Source organism: Astyanax mexicanus, chromosome 14 (assembly GCF_023375975.1).
Source record: "Astyanax mexicanus isolate ESR-SI-001 chromosome 14, AstMex3_surface, whole genome shotgun sequence".
Classification (NCBI taxonomy): domain Eukaryota; kingdom Metazoa; phylum Chordata; class Actinopteri; order Characiformes; family Acestrorhamphidae; genus Astyanax; species Astyanax mexicanus.
This window is the reverse complement of record NC_064421.1, coordinates 29,088,253-29,111,714: the sequence shown is the minus strand read 5'-3', so window position 1 is coordinate 29,111,714 and position 23,462 is coordinate 29,088,253. Positions and strand designations below refer to the sequence as shown.

Below are 23,462 nucleotides of genomic sequence, written 5' to 3'. Positions count from 1 at the left end.
CTACTCGCCATTCATCTGCACAGATTTCATCAGCATTACGTACTTTCACTCATAAACCCTTCCCCATCTCCCAGAGCTCCCCGAGTGTTACCAATTATTAATAATTCATTTCGGATACCACTGGATTACTTAATCTTTAAGCATGGGGGTGGGTGCATCATACTGTGGAACACACACAAACAAACCCAAACACATCAAAACACACCAAACACACCTTCACCTACTTTAAGTTGCCGACACAGATGTGCAAATGCACACACAGCTTATCTAGTCCTCGTAGAGAAGTACTGACAATAGAATAGGACTATTAGAATATAGATTACAATAGGATGTGAACAGATAAATAAACATGACGATGTTTGCACCATGCATTGGAAAGATGTAGCTCCATGCAGTTCTTCTGGAAGAGAGAAAGAGAGAGAAAGAGAGAGACAGAGAGGGGAGGATGGAGAAAGGGGGTGGAGAGAAAGGAGGGGGAGAGGGAAATAGAAAGAGAGAAAAGGGGGTAAATAAAAGGTAAATAACCCCTTTACCCTTTAGACTGGTCAACACACTGTTCTCCAAATATTTGCAATACAGTACCGGAGTCCAAATTCCATGATCTGTCCCTCAGAGAAAAACAGCTTTTCACTCTTTTACCACAAAACTGACAAATTATTTATCCATGTAAAAATATGCATCATTAAGTAAACATGTTTTCACACACGAGATAAAGGTGTTTTTATATGACAGATCACAGACAGATTTCAGTTTATTTTTGTGTAAAAACGCACTAGAAGTGTTAAATATTTTTTTTTATTAAAAGGAATTACATTTTTAATTAAATTTATTTTTTATTTGTAGAGTAACACAAAAAACTGATACACGTACGGTAAATCCACATATACATTTACAATATATACACATATACACATACAGTATATCGTCGCTGTCCAATGAAAAACACTTATCTCAATTTTTGTCGATTTTTAGTTTTCTACATAATCTGAACAGACAAACTGTCCTTTACACTGTGCCAAAATTTCTTGATGAACGGACCAATAGAAACTCTTCAAAATTACCTGAAATAAACTCTTTTTACATTGACTTCTATTGAAAGTTTACACGTTTTTTTCTCTCTCCTGTAAAGTTGCTGGTTTGGAGATAAGTGTTTTTCATTGGACAGCGACGATATACATATATATGTGTGCAATTCTGATCTGCTTTGTCTTAGATTACTGAGGCATTAAAAGGCAGGTTTAGATGTTGAGAGGCAAAAATATGGTGTTAAGTTCTGGTGTTTGACCCGGCTGAGTGGTGCTGAGTGCAGCTGTCGTTTGGTGGTCTGTTAGTAAATGTACTCAGGAAGGAACAGAGAGATAGAATAGTTTTCATGGTTAATGCTGAAGTAGTGTTTTGTCTGTTAGCAGGTCTATTGTTGTAGTTTATTACAGGTACAGAGCAGATGTTGCTGGAATGCTGTTCTCCAAGATTGTGGAGCTTTTGGGTTGTTTTCTTCCGAAAATGATTTACTGGGCAAACCCCCAAAGTGATGTGCGACTAAGTGTCTGTAGTGACGTGTGGACTGGTCTGTTTCATCTAAACCCGTCTAGAACATCCGGTGTTGTGTTGTGTGTCATTATAAAGGTGTTTCTGCAGATCAGCATCCAGATCAGCAGAGTTTTTATGATTAGTGAATTTGTTTACACTTTCTGGGGGAAATTAAAAGGGGGTTTTGGTAATACTGATTTTAGTTTTTAAATTGCTTAAATAAAGAGCAAATTAAAAAATAAAATTACTATTACCAACATATGTCTACTATGTTCTTGCTGTTCTTGCTACTGTGTTATGTGTTTTATTCTTCCTAATTTCTGTCTCTTTTAAAATGAGCCATTTAAGGGGTCTGCCACTTTTGTACAAAAAAGTTGTTGTTGGTCAAGCCCCATGCTGGGGTTGAGTAGCTGGGTTTGGGAAGCTGGTGTTGGGGTTGCTAGGGTTGGGTAGTTGGGTTTGGGTAGCTGGGGTTAAATAGCTGGGTTTGGGTAGCTGGGGTTTAGTAGTTGGGTTTGGGTAGCTGGTGTTGGGGTTGCTAGGGTTGGGTAGCCGGGGCTGGGTTTGTGTAGCTGGGGTTTAGTACCTGGGTTTGGGTAGCTGGTGTTGTGGTTGCTAGGTTTGGGTTGCTAGGGTTGGGTAGCTGGGGTTAAGTAGCTGGGTAAGGGTAGCTGGGGTTAAGCAGCTGGGTTTGGGTAGCTGGGGTTAAGTAGCTGGGTAAGGGTAGCTGGGGTTAAGTAGCTGGGTTTGGGTAGCTGGTGTTGGGGTTGCTAGGGTTGGGTAGCTAGGTTGGGTAGCTAGGTTGGGTAGCTGGGGCTGGGTTTGGGTAGCTGGGTTTGGGTAGCTAGGGTTTAGTACCTGGGTTTGGGTAGCTGGTGTTGTGGTTGCTAGGGTTGGGTAGCTAGGTTAAGTAGCTGGGGCTGGGTTTGGGTAGCTGGGGTTTAGTAGCTGGGTTTGGGTAGCTGGTGTTGGCGTTGCTAGGTTGGGTAGCTGGGGCTGGGTTTGGGTAGCTGAGTTTGGGTAGCTGGTGTTAAGTAGCTGGGTTTGGATAGCTGGGGTTTAGTAGCTGGGTTTGGGTAGCTGGTGTTGGGGTTGCTAGGGTTGGGTAGCTGGGTTTGGGTAGTTGGGTTTGGGTAGCTGGGGTTGCTAGGGTTGGGTAGCTAGGTTGGGTAGTTGGGGCTGGGTTTGGGTAGCTGGGGTTAAGTAGCTGGGTTTGGGTAGCTGGGGTTAAGTAGCTGGTGTTAAGTAGCTGGGTTTGGGTAGCTGGGGTTTAGTAGCTGGGTTTGGGTAGTTGGTGTTGGGGTTGCTAGGGTTGGGTAGCTGGGTTTGGGTAGTTGGGTTTGGGAAGCTGGGGTTGCTGGGGTTGGGGTTGCTAGGGTTGGGTAGCTAGGTTGGGTAGCTGATGTTGGGTAGCTAGGGTTTGGTGTTTTTGTATATAACTAATTTACAGCATATTTTGATTTCAGAGGTTTAATGAACAAAATTATGACAAATATACTTAACAAAATACAATCTCAGATACAGTATTTGGCAGAGGTATGTTTAAAAATGGGGGTCTTTAAAAAGAAACTAAAAAAAAAACTTTTAACCAAAAACAACAAAAAATACAAAATAAAAACATTTAATAGCTTTTTTTCCTGGCGGTGAGGTTAAAGGGTTTATAATGTGTATAATTGTCCATTGGCCTCCAGTGCAAAGTATTACTTGGCCTTTACCATTTAACTGACTGATGACGTCATAGTTCACTGTTCTATTGATGACAGCACAGTTTATAGTCCAACTGATCACAGTTTACGTTTCTACTGATGATGTCACAGTTTATCAACGCACTGACTAATGTAGCCAGAGTTCAATGTTCGACTTATGGCGTCACAGTTTAATGTTCTACTGACCGATAACATCACAATTTACCGCTCTACTGACTGTTTACATCACAGTTCACCGTTCAACTGACTAATGACGTCAGAGATTACTGTTCGGCTGATGACGTCACAGTTGACCGTTAGACTGGCTGATTAAGTCACAGTTGACCGCAAGACTGGCAAGGTCAGAGGTGAAACCCTCCGTTAGCCTCGCGTAGCTGCTCCCTCTTGCGGGCCTGCACCAGGTTGAAGACGACGGCGGACAGGGTGTTCCTCCCCTGAGAGAACCTCCGTGTGGGGTTCCTCTCAGTGTGACTGGACCTCTGCTCCCGGTCGCGGACGAAGTACGTGCGGAGGCTGCCATGTTTCTCGCTCACGCCTTTAACGTAGATATCGCCCCGGAGCTGCAGGACGAAGCCTCGCTCGAACAGGATGCGGCTGGAGCTCTCGGGGACCTGGATGCGGCCGCTCACCCCAGTGCTGTCCATGCGGCTGGCTAGGTTAACTGTCATCCCCCAGATGTCGTACTGTGGCTTCGTGGCACCGATGACTCCTGCAACTACTGGTCCGTGGGCAATGCCTGTAGAAACAGTTTCACCAATTGGCAGAAATTTTCATCATCTTCAGTTAAAATCAATCAAATAATTATATTTATAAATACAGCTCTGAAAAAAATAAAAGACCACTTAGAAATGATAAGTTTCTTTGATTTTTACCAAACTGAAAACCTCTGGAATATAATCAAGAGGAAGGTGGATGATCAAAAGCCATCAAACCTAGCTGAGGTGCTTGAATTTTTGCACCAGGAGTGGCATAAATTTATTCAAAAGCAGTGTGTAAGACTGGTGGAGGAGAACATGCCAAGATTCACGAAAACTGTGATTAAAACCAGGATTATTCCACCAAATATTGATTTCTGAACTCTTAAAACTTTATAAATATGAACGTGTTCTTCTTTGCATTATTTGAGGTCTGAAAGCTTTGCATTGTTTTTGTTATTTCAGTCAAATAAAATAAATGCAGAAACTTAAGTGGTCTCTTAATTTTTACCAGAGCTGTATATATAAGCAACATCTGTTACTTAATACACCAGTGATGACTTTCTTCTTCAGGACATTTCGATTTGTTGTTCTGGCTATAGCCAATATTAGCCAATCTGATAGATTTTCCATCTTCTTTCAGCTTGTTGCTAGTCCTTATCCACAGACAGCTCTCTGGTTCTCATGTTGGTTACTTCTGTAACTATAAATGCAGAGTCTGCACAGATAAAACCCAAATCTGAAACTGAGCGTTTATACATTTGGCGCTGTTTATTGTTTGAACACACACCTCACAGTCACATGTTCCAATATATTTTTGAACTGTTATTAGATCCAAATGTAATATATGAAAATAAGGGCTAAAATGTTATGTTGTCCCACATTTATCTTTTAATATTAAACCCAAATCTTTTCAGTCTACAGCGGAAATAAAAAAAATCACTGTCAGTAAGTGTCAGGATTTCATCACTTGTTTCAACACTTCCTGACCAGTGGCAATGTTCATCAGATTTGGAAATACTCCACTGTAGTTCCGGTGACTAAAGTCCCTTATCCTAAAGTTCTGGGTGATTTTTTTATCTAATAGCTTCATTGTTCATTAAATATGAAATTGTTTGAAAAGATTGTTAAATATCATCTTCTTATCCAAGATCAGTAAACCCTTTACAGTTTGATTATCGGTGCAGATGACTCAAAATTATTCCTGTTGGATTTGGTTCATAGATCTATTGAAGAATCTAAAATGTTTCATCTGCATTTAATACTCCACTGCCCTTTTATTTGTTGAAAAAGTTGTAGATTATAAACATTGGAGTATGGGCTGACACACTGGATCATGCATCTCATGTAAGAGTAAATGGAACCTTCTCAAACATCATGTTCACATCCACTGGATCATCTCAGGGATGTGATTTGTCTCCGTAATTATCTTTCCTGCACACAGACAACTGTAGTGGTGCTCATGAAAATCAGTATATTATCTGCATCTGCAGATGATACATTCCTGGTGTCTTTGCTCAGGATCCTGCTGTTATTCACAGCTTCCCAACAAAGCAAATCTTCGCACTAAAAGACGCACCAGATTATTAAGTGCACTATCAATGAACATCTGTTTTCTGGTCTATTTTCATACAAAAGGCGCACTGGATTATAAGGAGCCATTTAAGAGACACTATAAGAAACTTCTAATTTAGCAGGTCCCCCCGCTGGGTGGTAATCATGGGGTAGCTAACTAAGTTAACTAAGGCTAAGCTGAGTAAACAAATGTTTAAACAAATGGGTGATATTAGCTAGCGGTTCTTCCCACATAGCTTGTTTTAACACGATACACGCGCAGGCTACAATCTGATATACTCCCGTTGGAACAACTAAAAAGTTAGCGCGGTTAGTGGCTAATGCTAATGCTGCTCCAGCAGTGCTAGCCAGGGTTAGCAGCAGGCTACAGGCCGATAATACTCACTTCTGAACGGGGAAATTGCGGTTAGCGGCTAATGCTAATGCAACTACAGTCTCAGTGCTGGAGAACTAAACTGAAACTCCTGTATAACGCTGTACTTCAGCAGAGTGGCTTTACTGCTCCTGACAACCTGACTGGTAAAATACATACATAAGGTGCACTGATGATTTTTAAGAAAATTAAAGGATTTTAAGTGCCTCTAATAGTGCGAAAAATACCTTAATTAAGAAAAATATCTTAATTATCCCACTGATTTTTAGTGCACTGTGCTTACTAATGATAAATTCTGCTGCTTCTAAAACTAATGTACTCTGACCTGCTTTGATGCAGACCTGCAGAAAGTTTAGATCTCAATGTTCTTACCCACTCGGAGCTGGAAGTTGTTATAGGTGCGCTTGTTTATTTCCTTTAGCGTCTCCTGAAGACCCAACGCAAACAGAACCAGCTCACTGAAATGAGCCCACTCGTCCCCATGCTCCTGAAACACAGGGTTCTTACAGTCAAACATGGTGCATCTAACAATTCATGAAGACTAGTGACCCAGGCATGGTGGTGGTGTATGAGTTGTTGTGTGTGTTGTGCTGGTATGAGTGGATCAGATACAGCAGTGCTGCTGGAGTTTTTAAACACTGTGTTTATTCACTCACTGTCCTCCACTATATAACACACTCCTACCTACAGCTGCTCCACCTTGTAGATCAAGTAAAGTCAGTCCACAGGACACCGCCCACAAGACTTTGCCTACAGGACTCTGCCCACAGGACACTGTCCACAGGACACTACCCACAGGACTCACACAGACAGGGTAATTTCAAGGCATTTGGGGGCCACAAGTAAATTGGAACCCCACCACATAAATAATTTATCATTATTTATGATAAATAATGTTGGATCAAGTGTAGTTCAAACAAGTGTAGAGCAAATCAATGGTATAAAACTCCACAGTTCAGTTAAATAAACTTAAGATAAGTAAGAACTTATGAAGTTAATCAAATATTGTCATTGATAGGTTGAGGTTTTGGCGTGTTGTATTCGTGATTTGAAAGTGAAACTAACATCAGTTAGTCAGTAGCTTTGTCCGTTTTTGTGTTAAAGACAGTAAACAGTTGGCATGCATGGATACTGCTGAACATGTTCCAGTCTGGTTATGTTGTACTTTCCTGCACTGACCATCACAGAATATAAACGGCCTCTCACACAGATTGTCCTTGCATTCAATTTATAACCTGTCGTTATCTGGGGGCCCCAGGCCAGATCGGGGCCCCAGGCAATTGCTTGGTTTGCCTGTCCTGTTTCAAAAGGCCTGTCCACAGGACACTACCCACAGGATTCCGCCCACAGGATGCTGTTGTTGGACTATTCTCTGTATCTGATCCACTCCATATTATTTTTATTGCTTCACTATTTTTTTTTTTTTTTTGGAAAAAAATACTACCTGTTTATCAGGAGAAAGGCCGGATGCAGCCATGTAACAACTGCCGATGGTTTTAATTTTCTCAATCTCCTGGAAATAGGGTTCATCCAACAGCTGGGACAGAAAACAACGATATCACTCGGCGTTCATAAGAACAATAATTTTAGTGGAAGATTAAACCTGCAGATTTTTTATTGGTGTGTTTTTTAGTCTGAAAAACACTACTGAGACACAAGCAGAACTGAACTGCTCACCTCATCAAAACCAGTGATGATCTTGTTGAGTAAACGAAGACACTCCACATCCTGATTAATCATCTCCTTCTGCTCGTAGTAATCAGTAAAACCCGGAATCGAGGCAAACATCACCCCCACCTTCTCATAGGACTGAGAGTACAGATCCTGCCAATCAGAATCAAACAGAAATTAAAAAATAAATACAAAATAAAAAAAATGAACATATTCTGCATGTTAATAACAGTCTCCATTAAAATGATTACATTCTGGAATTGTCCAAAGCTACTAATGTTCTGGAATCTCTTGATAAGCCTATCTCAGCATCTTTTATTCAACAGATCTACTTCTTTCACGCCAGAGAGAGATAATTATACCTGCAGTACGCAGATCTCCAATCATCCCCTCTTTATAACACACGAAAAAAAATGGACAGACTGAGAAAGAAGGGGATGGGAGCAAATATTTTGCTGGAGTAGTATAAAACAGTAGTGTAACACATAAGTATTATACAGTAGTATAATACTGTATTATAATATGGAGTATAATACAGTAGTATAATACTGTACCTCGTCGTTTCTGTCTCTCTGGAGGAAGTGCTTGGCGACGTGAGCAGGCAGGATGTTGTAAAGCAGACACTCGTTATGTTCTCTTAGCTCTTTCATGTCTTCCACTTCCTGTCTGGCCTGCAGGCGCCACAGGAAGTCCAGCCGGGCGGTGGTCTCCAACTGAAGATCAGCACAGAATGATCATCATCATCATTATCATCATCATCCTTACTCTCATCATCATCATCATCATCCTTATTCTCATCATCTTCCTCATCATTCTCCTTATTGTCATCATCAGCACCATCATTCTTATTCCCATCATCATCCTCCTTATCCCTCTCATTCTCATCCTCCTCCTCCTCCTCCTCATCATCATTCTCATCATCCTTATCATCAGATGAACTGCGTACTGCAGGATTTCAGAGCAGCTCAGTTTGAACTAAACACATAGAGCTTTCACTAAATTACACAAACTATTGTAACACTATTACATAATACACTGAGGAGAGTGAATCAAGCTACAGTGAGGATCTGCTCAGATTAAGCTAAACACGATGAATATAAACTGTAATACGAGTTTAACACAGTTTTGCTGTTCAGGAATTTTCAGTAATTCACTGTATTCATGGAGGAGAGTCGTACCTGTCTGCTGTTGTAGAGAACAACCACAACGAACATGGCCATCAGCAGCACCGAGATGCTTTTTCTTCTTAAGTACTGAGATCTACACAAATCATTTTTCATTTATTATTTATCTATTCATCTATACATTATAAAATGTTCTATATGTATACATAATTCACATTATACATTCATCCATGTATATAATAATATAATTTACTAAAACACAATCATCTTATAATTTATACCTTCAAAGAAGTTTGAGTAACTAGTTTCAGCCTGTGTGTGTGTGTGTGTGTGTGTGAGAGAGAGAGAGACAGTGTGGGTGTGTGTGTGTGTGTTTGTGTGTGCATGCGAAGAGCGCAGGGAGGAGGGGCAGTGGGACACGGCAACTTGCTATCCCAGCATGCACTGCTGCCCCTCTCTTCTAGCTAACGAGCTGATTTTAATTAATTATCGTACTCTGCCCCAACCTTTAAATGTATGCAGTATATTCATAATAAAAATATATACATATGAGCTAAACATTAATGTATCCTGCAGGTTAATGACAGCCCACAGCTTGTCTAATAGAACTGCTTAGCTTAGCTTAGCATCAACGCTAGCCAGGTTTGTCAAAACGAATGGGATGTCACTTCCTGAGCAGGTCACATGACATCACAGCACTGTGTAATAATGTAATATAGACGGTAAGTGGAGAGCTGTACCGTGGGTTCTGGCCGCGTTGGTGTTCCCGGATGAAGAGCATGTGGAAGGCCACTTCGATGAGGTAAGTGTAAACAGCTATGGCCAACATCAGGACCACCAGCTTCAGCAGACAGCTCAGCCTCAGGAACACAGCGCAGGTCACCATCGCCACCACCCCACTCAGTATAAAGAACTGCACGACAACAACATCACAGTTTCAATACCACTCTTACTAATAATATACATATTTGAGTTTGAATTATTTAACCAAGTTACATTACATTACATTACATACACAGAGGCAGAGACCAGAATAAAATATTTTTCATCACATACTAATAAAATCACAATTTACTGAAGATTACTGAAGATTTTAATTTATTGTAAACATTTAATGTAGTCAAACAAAGGCAATGCAACTTTTAAACCCCATTTCCTTCTTCCCCTCCTTCACTTCTCTATCATTTTATTTCCCTTCGACCTCCTTTAAGCCCTGTCTATAATGGTTTATCTTAATTCCTATTACTTTTGTACTTGATTTTGTAAGTCGCTTTGGACAAAAGCGTCTTCCAAATGTAATGTAATGTAATGTAATGTAATGAATGATACTAATGATTCTGTGTCCATGCTTCTCTAAATCTTAATCAAATCACCACAAAAACGTAAACCAACAAAATCCATTCCATCCACTTCTATTAATAAACTTTAAAATATAATATATTAGTCTGCCCTAAATCCAAAACTATCACAGAAAGTCATCAGGGATTCTCATATGTGACGCTGGGTTAAATGTGAGAGAGAGGCCTTCAGTTGCTCAGAAGTAACCTTGGGGTTCTTTGTGAGCTTACTGACTAATACACAATGTTAAAACTTAGATAATCCAACACTTAGCAAACACTTGTGCTACAATGACTCTCTGGATAAAACTACTGTATTTTTCACACTATAAGGCACACCAGAATATATGGCGCACTATCAATAAATGTCTCCTCCTCTAATTCTAAGCTAAGTTAAGGAAACGAAACGAGGAAAGTCAAACGAGGTGCTGGATGTTAATCTACAAAGATGTCTCATAAAAAATAAAATGCAGTGAAGCAAACAGCCCTCCTAATAAACTTTAGTCAGCCTTTTTCACGTTTTTGTTGCCAACTTTGCTGGATAGCTAGCTAGCATGAATGGCTAACATAGATCAAAAACAAAAACAGCAAAACAACCGCTATAACAACATTAACCAAACGCTAAATATAAATAGCATTATATATACTAAACTGAAAGAATTAGCTAAAAAGAGGAACTGAGATACATGTAGAGGAATAGAATTTGGAGATGGTGGTTAGGAGTGAAGAGGCATTCAGGCAGACGCATTGAACTCAGCTGGTCTTGACAACAGTTTCAGAGCGATGACGAAACCGAGTAAAGACCGAGATGAGACTGCAAGTTTATGGTTTTGAGAACAGACTCGAGTACTACAACACTAGCATTAGGTGTAAAATTACCATACCAATAGATACAGGAACAAAGTAGCAGTAGAATGGAATTATAATGGCAGTTCAGTGAATGTAAGCTTCCAGCCTATAGTAATTATTTCAGTTACAGTGGTGAAGTAAACCTCTGGATGCGTGCAGATGTTAACTGGCCATTGAGCTCCTCGAGGTTCCGAGCTTCCGTTTTCATCTGCTTCCACTGTGCTGCACGACAACTGTCCAGACAAAGAAATAATTTGACAGAATAATATACAGTAATTAATCATTAGGTATAAACTGTGAATTTATTTATATAAACAGCTCAATTCAACAAAGCATTTCCCAGTTCTGCTCCTAAGGGCGTGCTCTATGTTCTGACTGCAGGCATGGGTGGATGCAGTAAGTGGTTTAGCATAGTCTTGCTAAAACATGCAAGGTCTTCCCTGGAGGAGACATAGTCTAGATGAGTTCTAAATAGTGCTGGGCGGAATACTGGTTTATCCAGTATACCAGAGAGAAAATTTAAACCGTATGCATTTTTGATATACATACCCTCTGCTAGAGGCGCTATGGAGCGCTTTGTAGAACAGCACTGCAAAAGAAGTAATATTGCTTGCTAGTTAATGCTAATCGGTAACTAGCTAACACACTGGAGTATTGGTAGCACAGCTCTGTGGGGTCAAACGCTCCGTCCTGCCTGGAGAAACATTGTGTTTTATCTGAGGAGCTCCTACTGATGTTCCTCTTGTCCCTCAAAGCCCAGAACTGGTCCTGGATGCAGAATCATCTATTTAGCACAACTCCATAAAGCACTAGATATAAGGTGCAAAAAATAAAATCCAATAGCAGTAACTACACCCCTTTAAAATATATTAATACTGTAGCTTGAAGGATAATTTGAATGCACAGTAAATTAAATGTATTTGTTAACTGGAGAAACAAGAGAATTATAATACTGTAATGCCTCTAATGGATTCAATGATATTGTTCATTGATATTAAATTTGAGCTTTTAAGAAATATTTTTTGAATACTTAAGCGTGTATTATAGTGTTTATGGAACTATTTAACATATTTAGTTTTGTAAAGGAAGCTGTGTTAAAGTTGTCTGCGTATCTCTTTTTAAGGTCTATAATTTAAATTCTTCAGCTGATTTTCTGCCAATGAAATCTGATTTCTTCATATATTGTGTCATTTTGTGTGACACCCTTAATTTAATGCCTTAGTCTTTTTTTATGATACGTACGTTATGCACACAAAAATAATACAAAAATAAATAATAAAAATACAGTGATATACATTTTTGGTCATACCGTGCAGAATTAGTTCTGAATGAGTAAACCTTTAAACATCTGATGAGAGTTTTATATTCCACTGTGAATAAAATGTGGGCCTTTAAACAGCACCCTAACATTTTTGGAATCAGGTTTGTTTAATATGGGCTGAGCACAAAAATAAACCGGAGTACTGAGAACGTGAACACTCACAATGTCTGAGGACGCCACCCCGAAGTTGATGGCTATGGCGATGATTGTGAGCAGGTCGCGGACGCTCTTGGTTTCATGGATCCAGCAGCACAGGTGCTGAAGACACGCGGGTGAGCTTTTAAACTCCTCAGCCAGTGTGACCAATAACACCAGTGAGTAGACCACCAGGAACACCAGGAACAGGATCATCATGTAGTTGATTCTTAACAAGAGAAAACAGGAGAACAGTTATATCATATATTATTGTCACTATATGAAATAACACATTGACTTTGCTTATGGAATTCTAACTTTAATAAGTTCAAATAGTGTTTGGCCTGCCTGATCCTAAAAGATCAATAGAGCAGAGACTTCTAATAAGTCTAGTGAGCAAAACCAATAAATCTCTGTATCACTCATGCTTTCTCAGATTTTTCCTTAATCAATGTGCAAGCAATTTCAAATCGATGTATATGATTTCTGTGTGTCTGGGAGCCACTGATATTAAAGCGAGGGTCACGGTAGTCATAGGAAAGGTGGGATTCCTGTTATAAAAAGTTATAAAACCTTAAAATGTCTATGTAGAATAATTATAAAAATCAGAGGAAAGAAAAGGCGTGTCGGCTCACTGTGGGGAAGGGATGAGATACTGGGCAGCCATGTTGAGGAGCAGCAGAAGGAAGGAGCAGGCCAAGTTGGACTTGAACATCTCATCTCTCATTTGAGAAAACTGAAAGAAAATGATCATGTTATACAGTGGTTTGAAGAAGTTTGCGCACCCCTGATAATTTACATGATTTTCCTTTATAATCATTGGTTGTTCGTATCAGCAATTTCAGAACAAAGTGATATTTAAGAAGTGAAATTATGTTTATAGGATTTACAGAAAGTGTGCAATAATTCCCAGGTGAATCCAATGATGAGAAAAGTGGCTAAATTTAAGTTCTTCTCTTCTTTAAATCTTCTCTAAAGACAGGCATCATGCAAACGTCAAAACAACCCTCAAATGACCTAAAAACAAAGAATGTTCAACATTATGGTTTAGGGAAAGGATACAAAAAGCTAACAAAATATTTTAGCTGTCAGTTTCCACTGTGAGGAACATAGTGAGGAAATGGAAGACCAAAGGCACAGTTCTAGAAAAAGCTCAGATAAGCAGAGGAGAAGCTACACGCTACTCAATGTAAAATGGTGGTGGTTCCATCATGCTGTGGGGCTGTGTTGTCAATGCAGGTACAGAAAATCTTGGTAAAGTTGAAGGTTACATAGATTTCGGTCAATATCAGCAGATTCTCTCTGTGGTGTGATTTAAAGCGGGCTGTCCATGTTTCGAAAACATGAACTGGAGATGTTTTGTAAAGAGGAATGGTCCAAAATACCTTAAACCAGAAGCCAGACTCTCATTGGAAGCTACAGTAAGCGTTTGGAGGCTGTTATCTGTGCAATTAGGGTATCTATTAAATATTGATTTAATTTTATTTTCTGTTGGGGTGCCTACATTTTGTTTAAAGAATGATTGCACACTTTCTGTAACTCCTATAAACTTCTCAAATTATTACTGTGTTTTTCTGCTATATGATATATTTAACTGAAATTGCTGGTCTGAACATGGTTTATAAAAGAAAATCCTGAAAATGATCAGTATAAGGATGGTTTATGAACACTCAATACAAACATAACTAGGGGTGTGACGAGACACTAATATCACGAGACGAGACGAGACGAGACACGATACTGGGTTCACGAGAACGAGACGAAACGAGATTAAAAAACTTCAAAAATGAAAAATGGCTTGAAAACTAGAGTTTTATTTGATAAAATCATATAACGCAAACTTAACAGACTGGTTTCTCTCACACATTTTATAAGAAATAGAAATAAGAATAAGAATAAAAAATAAAAATAAAACTTATCTAGGTCTTATATAGTGCAAACATAAAGTGAAAACCACAACCAGTCATATTAAGACTATGTTTGAAGTGCATAGGTGCGCTGCACTACAGGGGGCGCCAAATGAAAGCCCCAAATAAATTTTCTCTCAGGAGAAACAGCCAATCAGCTTGCTGGTTTTGCGGAGCGGTGGGCTAGTAATGACAGAACGTATCTCCTCCACCCCCTCCCCCCGGACTTGCTCTCCTGCTGTGTTGCCAGATCCTGCTTAAAAAGTCACACCCCTGAACATAACTATATAAAATAATAAAGACTATGCCTAAAGTCGACACATGCCAGTTGGGTTAATGGATTCATGCTGCTGGCACCAAATTCGGTACTATCTGTGTACCATCTATCACTATTAGTGCTGCTGTGAGCTTTCTGTTCTTGGCTGACAGAAGTGAAAACTCACACTGTGTTTTACTGTAGCTCGAAGTTCTGTGATACATGTCTATTCTCCACACAGAGGACAACTGATTTAAGTCTTTCTTTTGAGTAAGCTCAGATATACAGTCTCAACATAATGAAGCCTCTTTGATTTTTGTACCTTTCCTTCTACATTTGCGTCTTTAAAGACGAGTGTGAGCGGTGTGATGTGCTCTTTCCTCATCCGCTCGCTGCTGCGGACCTCGATGGCCTGTCTGATCCTCTTATTGATCTCTCGGGAACCAGAGCATAGCACAGCATTCAGGTTAGGTAGCTGTCCCATGGAGCCATTGGTGAAGGTGGCTAAGATCTGCAGTGTAGATAAACAACAAAACACAAAATTTAAAATTGAATTTATATTATCCAGGATGCAGTATAGAGAAAACGTACGCAGTTTGTGCCGATAATGTTATCAAAGGGCAGCTCGGCGCTCCAGGACACATCTTCTCGACTGGGTCGCCGGGCTCTAGGAGGCTCTGTGTCCTCTTGTGGGACGTGGAGGATGAGGAATGTATCGATCTTGTGTCGACGCAAGAAGTCGTTGCGCTCCTGGCCGTTGCCTTCCTCTGTTTCATACACGCCTTCCAGACAGTCCAGGGTGGCCCGGGAGATATGAACTCGCCTGGTAAACATATTAAACTTATTAAAGAGGATTCATAATTCTGTTTCGAGTCCTTTTGCAACTTTTTACCCTATCATTAAGGAAAAATCACTAGAATATAATTGTTATTAAATGGAGAATATTCCTAGTAAACTTATTTTGTCATACAGGCAGTGGTAATGCCCTCCTGTGTTTTTTTGTTATGGCAGGTCAGGGTAAATTCTAGAAATCAACTCACCCAGGGATTCCTCCTGCTTCCAGCATGTTGGCGACATCAACATCCCAGGACCAAACATCAAACTGCCACTTCTGGAGACCCAGAACTCCACAGAACACGGAGCCCGAGTGAATCCCGATCCGCATGTCCACTTCACACTTCAGCTCATTACGCAAATATCTAACACACAGAGCAGAGTACAGAGTGAAGATGGTCTTGTTCGGTTAAGCTTGTAATGATGATGTTTATGTACAATGTCAGTTCCAGAACAGTTGAGACACTGTAAAATGTAATTAAATGAAAATGAAAAACAATGCAATTATATGTAATTCTCATGGAACCATAAACGGTACAGGGTACCAATGGAGTGGGCAGCTTACACCTCTAAAAATCTTCTATCAATGCTGAAGAGAATACAGAGGATTTAGAACAACATCTGCTCCTATTGATCCCTTCCAGGGAAGCTTGTTCATATTTCAGCTAGACAACACTAAACCAACACAACACTCTCAAACATACCGGATAGTGTTGATCATGGCCAGACCCATCTCCACACAGCAGCGTGCGTGGGCTCTCTGAGGCTCAGGTACACCAGAAACACAGTAATAACAATCCCCCAGGATCTTTATCCTCATGCAGTGGTGTTCCTACAAGAGTATACATTTTACAGTGCAAAAACGCAAAACATTTTAGCTGCCAAAACAAACAATATTTTTTGCACTATAAGGCGCATTAAAAATTCTTTAATTTTCCCAAAAATAGTCAGTGTGCCTTATGTATGAATTTTACGAGTCAGGTTGTAAGGTGCAGTAAAGCGGTGTGTGGGCCTGTAGCCTGTAGCCTGCTGCTAACGCCGGTTTGCACTGCTGGAGCAGCATTATCATCCGCTAGTATTATCGGCCTGTATTCTGCGTGTTCACTGTGTTAAAACAAGCTACATGGGACGAACTGCTAGCTAATATCACCCTGGCTTATCAGAACACTCAGGGTTCCTCAGTGTAGTGCTGTCGAGCGGCATTCGCCGGTTCGCCTTATGTATGAAAATAGACCAGAAAATAGACGTTTATTCATAGTGCGCCTTATAATCCAGTGCGCCTCACAGTGTGAAAAATACAGTATATAAAAAACAGTTGTGGTCCTGATAGCAACATTAGTGCCATCTAATAGTCACACACATACAGTATCAGTCATCACAGGTTATACAAAATGTGTGGGATGCGTTTCTATTGGAGAATATTGGAGCTGCATGGGATGGATTATCATAGGAGGAACATTAGGAACCTGTACAACTCCATGCTGAGACGTCTGGCATGTTGCAGCATTACATGTGTAGATCATTAAATATTACCCATATCAGCCTAAATTTAGAATCATTTATTGTTCCTGGTAACTTTTATCCTCCGAATCTTCCTCCTCACCTCTGCAAGGTGGTCAAAGCGTCCAAACAGTTCATTCAGAGTCCGGACGAGGTCCTGCGCCGACATGGTCATGGAGAGAGTGGTGAAGCCTTTAATGTCAGCAAACAGGATACTAAAGGAGAAACCCACAGAAAACAGGCATTACTGAAACATGACGTACTGGTAGAAATGAAGATCAGGACTGTAAGAAAAAATCCCATCATGACCGTTTTGCAAAAATACATAATAAGTATCTTCCGTTAAACACAGTATTGATATTTTATTATTAGTTTAGATGTAAAAATTGGTGGTTAATATACAGTTGTGTTTATAAAACATGTTTTAAATAATCAGTTAGAGTTGTTGAATCAGAAGCATTATGTAATAGTGTAGTTCATGTAATTAGAGCAATGCAACTGTTTTATAACAGTTATAACATTATATAAACTATTACGCTTAGATAAACATAATTAATAAACTAAAGATTAATTTCACTTATTTGGGATTTCTACTTTTGCCATCGTTTTTCTGCATTTACTTTACACTATCTCTGTCTCTCATTCTGCCTCTCTCTCTCAGTCTCTCTGTCTGTCTCTCTCTTTCTCGCTCTTTCTCTATATCAGGCTAATCATCAGTATCTGTAATAATGCAACTATAATAGTAACAAATCCCCTGTTTATATTATGGCTATATATAAATTGATTAAATTACCAGAATTGTGTGCATTCTGATGCATATCGTATTGTTGTGTTTATACAGTATTATGGTTCTGCGTTTTTCTGCATTTACTTTACACTATCTCTGTCTCTCAGTCTGTCTCTTTCTTTTAGTCTCTCTCTCTCAGTCTCTCTGTCTGTTTCTCTCTTTTAGGTCTCTCTCTCTCAGTCTCTCTGTCTGTCTCTCTCTTTCTCGCTCTTTCTCTGTATTAGGCTAATCATCAGTTTCCGTAATAATGCAACTCTAATAGTAACAAATCCCCTGTTTATATGATGGCTATATATAAATTGATTAAATTACCAGAACTGTATGTATTCTGATGCATATCGTATCGCAGTGTTTATACAGTAGTATGGTTATATAGAAATGATAAAATATATAAAATAAATTATGGCTATATATAAACTATAGTGATCAGTATCATGTGTATCATGATTTGTATTGCCGTGTTTATACAGTAGAAGAGGTGTGGTGGATCTACCTGACGTCTTTGTACTGGTGGATGTAGATCTTGTGGAATTGCTGAGGGGGTAAGACCTCCTCCATGGCGCTCATATCTGCCATCATTTCCAAAGCAATGAAACGAGGTAGAATAGACATCACCAGCCGCTCCTGCAGGAAACCACACAACATTTAGAAAACATCTACAGGAAGTAGTATAGGGTGGTACAGCAGTTTTAATTTCGAAGGGAGTAAGTTCTATTTTAATATGTTGCAGTTTGAACAGTTTTTCAACTTCAGGAGATCCAGTGGACTAAGGCGCTGGCACTATGATTGGGAAATCTGTGTTTGAATCCCGTTCATGCAGCTTGCCATCAGCTGCCAGTGCGGTGGGTAGATGGCGCTTTTTCCCCTCATCCCTTCTAGAGTGATGTCAATTAGCACAAAGCATCTGTGAGCTGATGTATCAAAACTGAGTCACTCTGCTTATCTCTGAGCGCGCTGTGGCTGACTTCACATGTGTCGGAGGAGGCATGTGCTACTCTTCACACTCCTTGTACAGAGGCATCACTAGGGATGGGGGATATACAGTTGACTAGCAGCTGAATGGGTGGGAAAATTGGCCAGATGAATTGTGAAAAAAAAAAAATAGAAAAACTTAGATACTAGAGAACAGGAGAAAAAAAAATGTTTTCTGAAAATGCAAATTGAACTCTACAATAATCAGATCCTTAAACAGTATTACCAGTATACATTTTATAAACAGTGCATAAACAGTGTAAACCATAAAACACAGAAAATAAGGTATATATGGTAAAAACAGTATAAAAAGTGTCAATGGTATAAATATATAAACTGTATAAATGTCTCTGACCTGTCTGCGGTTCTCGCGCTCCAGACGGACCTGCCCCTCGATACAGCGCCGCGTCTCCAGGAACGCCTGTCTCTGAGTTCGGTCTGATAGATAGTGGATAAACAATCCGGCCGTGTTCATCCCCACATACAGCAGCCCTTTCGCCAGCAGCTACATACACATACATACACAGACACATTATGCATACAAACACACATTATACAAACTCACACACACACACACACACACACACATATATATTGTGTGTAAGTATGTACAGCTCTGAAAAAATTAGAGATCACTTCAAAGTGATGAATTTCTTTTATTTTACCAAATTAAAAACCTCTGTAATATAATCAAGAGGAAGATGGATTATCACAAGCCATCAAACCAAGCTGCAATGCTTAAATCTTTGCACCAGGAGTGGCATAGAGTTATCCAAAAGTAGTGTGTAAGACTGGTGGAGGAGAACATTAAAAACCAGCGTTATTCCACCAAATACTGATTTCTGAACTTATAAATCTCCAGAGCCTTTAGTGAACAGAGTCTATTAGTTCCTTTAAATAACTTTATTTCCATTTTATAATAATTTATTTTTACAATAATTCTGTAAGTGCTAGCTCCTTAGGATAATGATTACGTGTCCCATAATATATGTATAATTATACAAATTAAAAAACATATATATTTAATGTTGGAAGTAAACGCCTTGTGAGACATGTAGGAATAAACAGGACTGAGACAGTATTTATCACTGGGTAAAAGCTTTTTACTCATCGGATGCATCTCAACACTCTCCATATCCTCTTAGCTATAGATCTAACAGGTAACAAGATTAGGATACAAGCTGCAGGGGCTTCCTGCTTCCAAAGTAAAACCAAGCTTTTTAATTATTAAACAGAAACAAAATGATATATATATAATTATACAATCAATTATCAATTAATAAAATACCCCAATCCCTTCATTAATGTTGTTTGTAAGGAGCAACTGGGTAAATTAGAATGACTGGGATTTTTTGTAACGCTTAATCCAGTGTCCCTTCAACAAAAAAGAGCCAATCATATTGCTCGTTACAATGCAAGAGGAGGAGGGTCATGTGCTATTGGGGAAGCCCTGCCTCCTCAAAAGGAGATCTGCTCAACCGCAGTAGTCATAAAAAGTCTTGTCTTGTGTAAGGGGTGTTTAACAGGCGGCTACCGCGTAAACTGACCTGCCTGTTAATACTTGGTTGAAAGTTTTGTCTGAGAAAGTAAAAAAGATCTTGTTACCTTTTGGACTATTGCCGAATTGTTGTAGTTCCCAAGGGCCTCGACCAGCAGGTGCAGGGCTGCAGTGACACAACCGGTGCAAATGGACCAGAGCAGAGGAACAGGCAGCAACGTGTAAGTGGCAAACAGTGTGAAGAGCACATACCAGGATTGGTCCTTCTCCAGTCCGTAAACCAGTCCACCCAGAGCCTGTATGGTCTGAGACAACCAGCTGGCCAAACCTGCGTAGTGGAGATACTCTGGAGACATCGCCCCCTTGCAGGAAAGCACCAGGACGCACAAGAGCGCCCCCACGGCCATGAAGAGCCCGGCCATCAGGCCTCGCAGCGAGTCCACCATCTCGGGAGCCACTGCCAGGTAGATGACGAGGATGTGGAGCTTGGTCAGAATGTCAATGACATTGGTGACCACCAGGGAGGTGCGGCGCTGAGCCAAGGAGTGCTGCTGGTACAGGCGCTCCAGGTCCAGGGATTTAAAGGTGTGGTGGAGGGTCGGGAGGTAGACCCCTCGCACCGTGGTGCCCCAGCTGATAAAGAAAACTCCATCGCTCAGCGAGTCGGTAGATTTCTCTCTGCCGGTGGCGTCCTGATCGCGGAGAGGGTGAACCTGGGCAGCTGAGGAGCGGCGCTTGTGTTGCCCAGTGCTGCCCCTGGACGCCTTGGTGCGGATCTGCCGGTTGATGTCGTCAATGTACGCATCGGTCACAACAATTCTGTGCGTGGAAGAGGTTTGGACGTCAGGACAGATCTCTCGCTGGTCTATAATGTGCCGCACGGCTTTTTGCCACATCAGCTGCTTCCACTTCACACCGGGACCTGATTGGTCACCTATTGGGCAGGCGGGGGACTGCAGCCTGACATCTTTGGTGCTGCAGATCTCTTCAGAAACAGCCATGCTGACCCAGATCCACTGGTCAAATACAACAACCTCTCACGAAGTACACAACCTCAAGAAACCACAGAACACAACTACAAATAGCTTCACAAGCAGAGTATAATAATTAACTATACACAGATCAAGCATAACATTATATAGCTGCTTCTACTTGTAGATAAAGTAAAGTCAGAGACAGAAGCTCTGAATCTGTTGTTGCACATTTACACTGTTGCTCATCCTCTAGGCCTTCATCAGTGGGTACAGGACTTTGCCCACAGGATGGCACCCAAAGGAGTCGCCCACAGGATGCTGCCCTCAGGATGCTACACACAAGAAGCCACCCACAGGAGGACACCCACAGGACGCTGCCCTCAGGACGCCGTCCACAGAATGCAACCGACAGGACCCTATCACCTCATACATCACCACCATGCCAATCAGTGCCAATCACTGCAGTGCTGAGAATTAAGACTCACCACCCATAATAATAGCTGCTCTGTGGTGGTCTGTCCTGTGGGGTCCTGAGTTTTGAAGATCATGGTGGAACTGGAGGATAATAATAATAAAGTATGCAGAGAACCAGATACTGGACTACAGTCTGTAATTATTATACGACTACAGAGTGAAATATAGGATCAGTGGTTGGATCAATATAGGATCAATGTTATGTTTGATCTGTGTTTTCACAGCAAGACTCAACCGTTTCTAAAGTAAACATAAGCTGTCAGTTTACTGAACCTACAGTAACCTGGTGCACTGAGCTACAGAGGCTTACAATTGTACTTACATTTGATGCAGCGCATGTTACTCTTACACATTCTCTTAAGTCCAGGGACAGGAAAAAGTACATGGACCGCTTTCTTCCCGGTCAGCAGTTAAATCTCTGCAGCTTTTCTCCTGATCTGTAGCCATCCAGAACCTCCAGAACATCACCGTCAGAACAGAACAGTCTACCTGAGTAACTGATATCTTCTCGGGTACAGCGGCTCAACGTCGAGCAGCCGGTCGCCGGGTGAGGCTGAAGTGGGTCTCCTGTGTGAGGGATTGGTGTTAAGCGCTGTGTCCTCAGGTAATGAAGTCAGCCCTGGACCATATGGCCTGACCCGGGCTCCACGCCGCACTGCAGCAGCATCTGCTGGAGCTTATCCCACCAATCCTGACCAGACTAACTTAGAACAACACAGGAGCAGAAAACAGAATATATAAATATATATAGCTGCTGTTCATGTGAGGACTAAATCAGGGGCTGGGTAGTTATCAGTTACACAGCCTGCTGTATAACACTATTGATCAGTAGATAAACAGTAGGTAATGTATTGATGTTGCAGTGATTCTTTAGGTGAGAGAGTTTAACAGGTGCAGGGGGAGGAGCAAGAGGGCACAGGCTTGATGTGATTGGCTGACCTCTGACCCTGGGCGCTGCCTGCTGATCCGGTGAATACGGGGAGTAATCTGGATCAGTGCTGCTCCCTGATCTGATCAATTACCAATAACTGGAGTCAGGACAGGAAAGACCATCTGTCAGTCTTATCAGGAGTGGGGGGGGGGGGGGGGGGGGTGAACTAGAGCAGAGGTCACCAACTGGCGGACCGCGGTCCGTGTCCGGACCCAGACGTTGTCCGATCCGGACCCAAACCGAAACTAGAGAGAAGGATTTAATTCTGACCGTATTCATTTAAAGCGGCGGAACGTTTATTGTCTTTATGGTTTACGTGCAGCGCAGTAAGCACACAGACCAATCGCATGTGCTGTAAAATCACCAAACGCCCTCATCTGCTGTGCAGATGCGAGCGCGAGGAGCCGCGCGGAGCCACGCGGGCATTGAGACAGGCGGTGAGAAGTCGGAGAATAAAGCGAGAAAAGCTAATACAGATGGTGCGCACCAGAAAAATAAATAAAAATACTACCTTAATAAAAACATATTAACAGTAATGTAACCTAGCGGTGTTACTTGGAGGAATTAAAAAGAAACAACCGAGACAACAGTGCAAAATATTCCACTTTACTCCACCTGATCAGAACTCAGCAAGAAAAAAAACCCTCCCTCCCTCGCTCGCAGACGCGCTCTCTTTAATCCCAAAACAACCCTACCTCAAAACTAAGGCAACCCCCACGGGACAAAAAGCATTGGCAACTTCCCACATTAGTTTTACACACTACATAATAAAGTCTGATACAGTAATAATATTAAATAAAATAAAACTGCTGTTTTTTTTTTAAAAAGCTGATATTTTGGTCAAGTTCAACAAACATTTCTCCACACATTGTATGATTTGTCATTCATGTAATAATCATGACAGGCAGGCGCAAATCTAATATAAATAAAATTAAATAGAATAAATAAAGCATTTTGAAACAAAGCTAACATACAGATTCACATTAATAGACTCGATAAGTTCATTTATTTAA

The 23,462-nt window shown here is 40.8% G+C and overlaps 1 protein-coding gene across 1 annotated transcript; it reads right to left on the bottom strand.

Annotated features, from left to right (window-relative positions):
* Window positions 1–845: 845 nt before the first annotated feature.
* On the bottom strand, window positions 846–22,582 carry si:ch211-132f19.7 (adenylate cyclase type 8). The gene is made up of 19 exons (XM_015604618.3): window positions 21,841–22,582; window positions 20,178–21,123; window positions 18,928–19,077; window positions 18,094–18,224; window positions 16,917–17,028; window positions 16,018–16,145; window positions 15,520–15,678; window positions 15,071–15,302; window positions 14,802–14,990; window positions 12,952–13,052; window positions 12,344–12,545; window positions 11,004–11,093; window positions 9,415–9,587; window positions 8,729–8,810; window positions 8,105–8,263; window positions 7,557–7,703; window positions 7,324–7,416; window positions 6,252–6,366; window positions 846–3,972 (listed from the first exon to the last, which is right to left on the bottom strand). The coding sequence occupies exons 2-19, from the start codon at window positions 21,069–21,071 to the stop codon at window positions 3,578–3,580; spliced, it is 3,552 nt and encodes a 1,183-aa protein (XP_015460104.3). The 5' UTR covers window positions 21,072–21,123; window positions 21,841–22,582; the 3' UTR covers window positions 846–3,577.
* Window positions 22,583–23,462: the final 880 nt, after the last annotated feature.

Coding starts and splice junctions, on each gene's coding strand:
- si:ch211-132f19.7 (XM_015604618.3), bottom strand. CDS start 21,071: ATGGCTGTTTCTGAAGAGATCTGCAGCACCAAAGATGTCAGGCTGCAG. Junction 17,029..18,093: donor CACCAGTACAAAGACGTCAG/GTAGATCCACCA, acceptor TTTCTCCTTTAG/TATCCTGTTTGCTGACATTA. Junction 16,146..16,916: donor GCTTTGACCACCTTGCAGAG/GTGAGGAGGAAG, acceptor ATACTCTTGTAG/GAACACCACTGCATGAGGAT.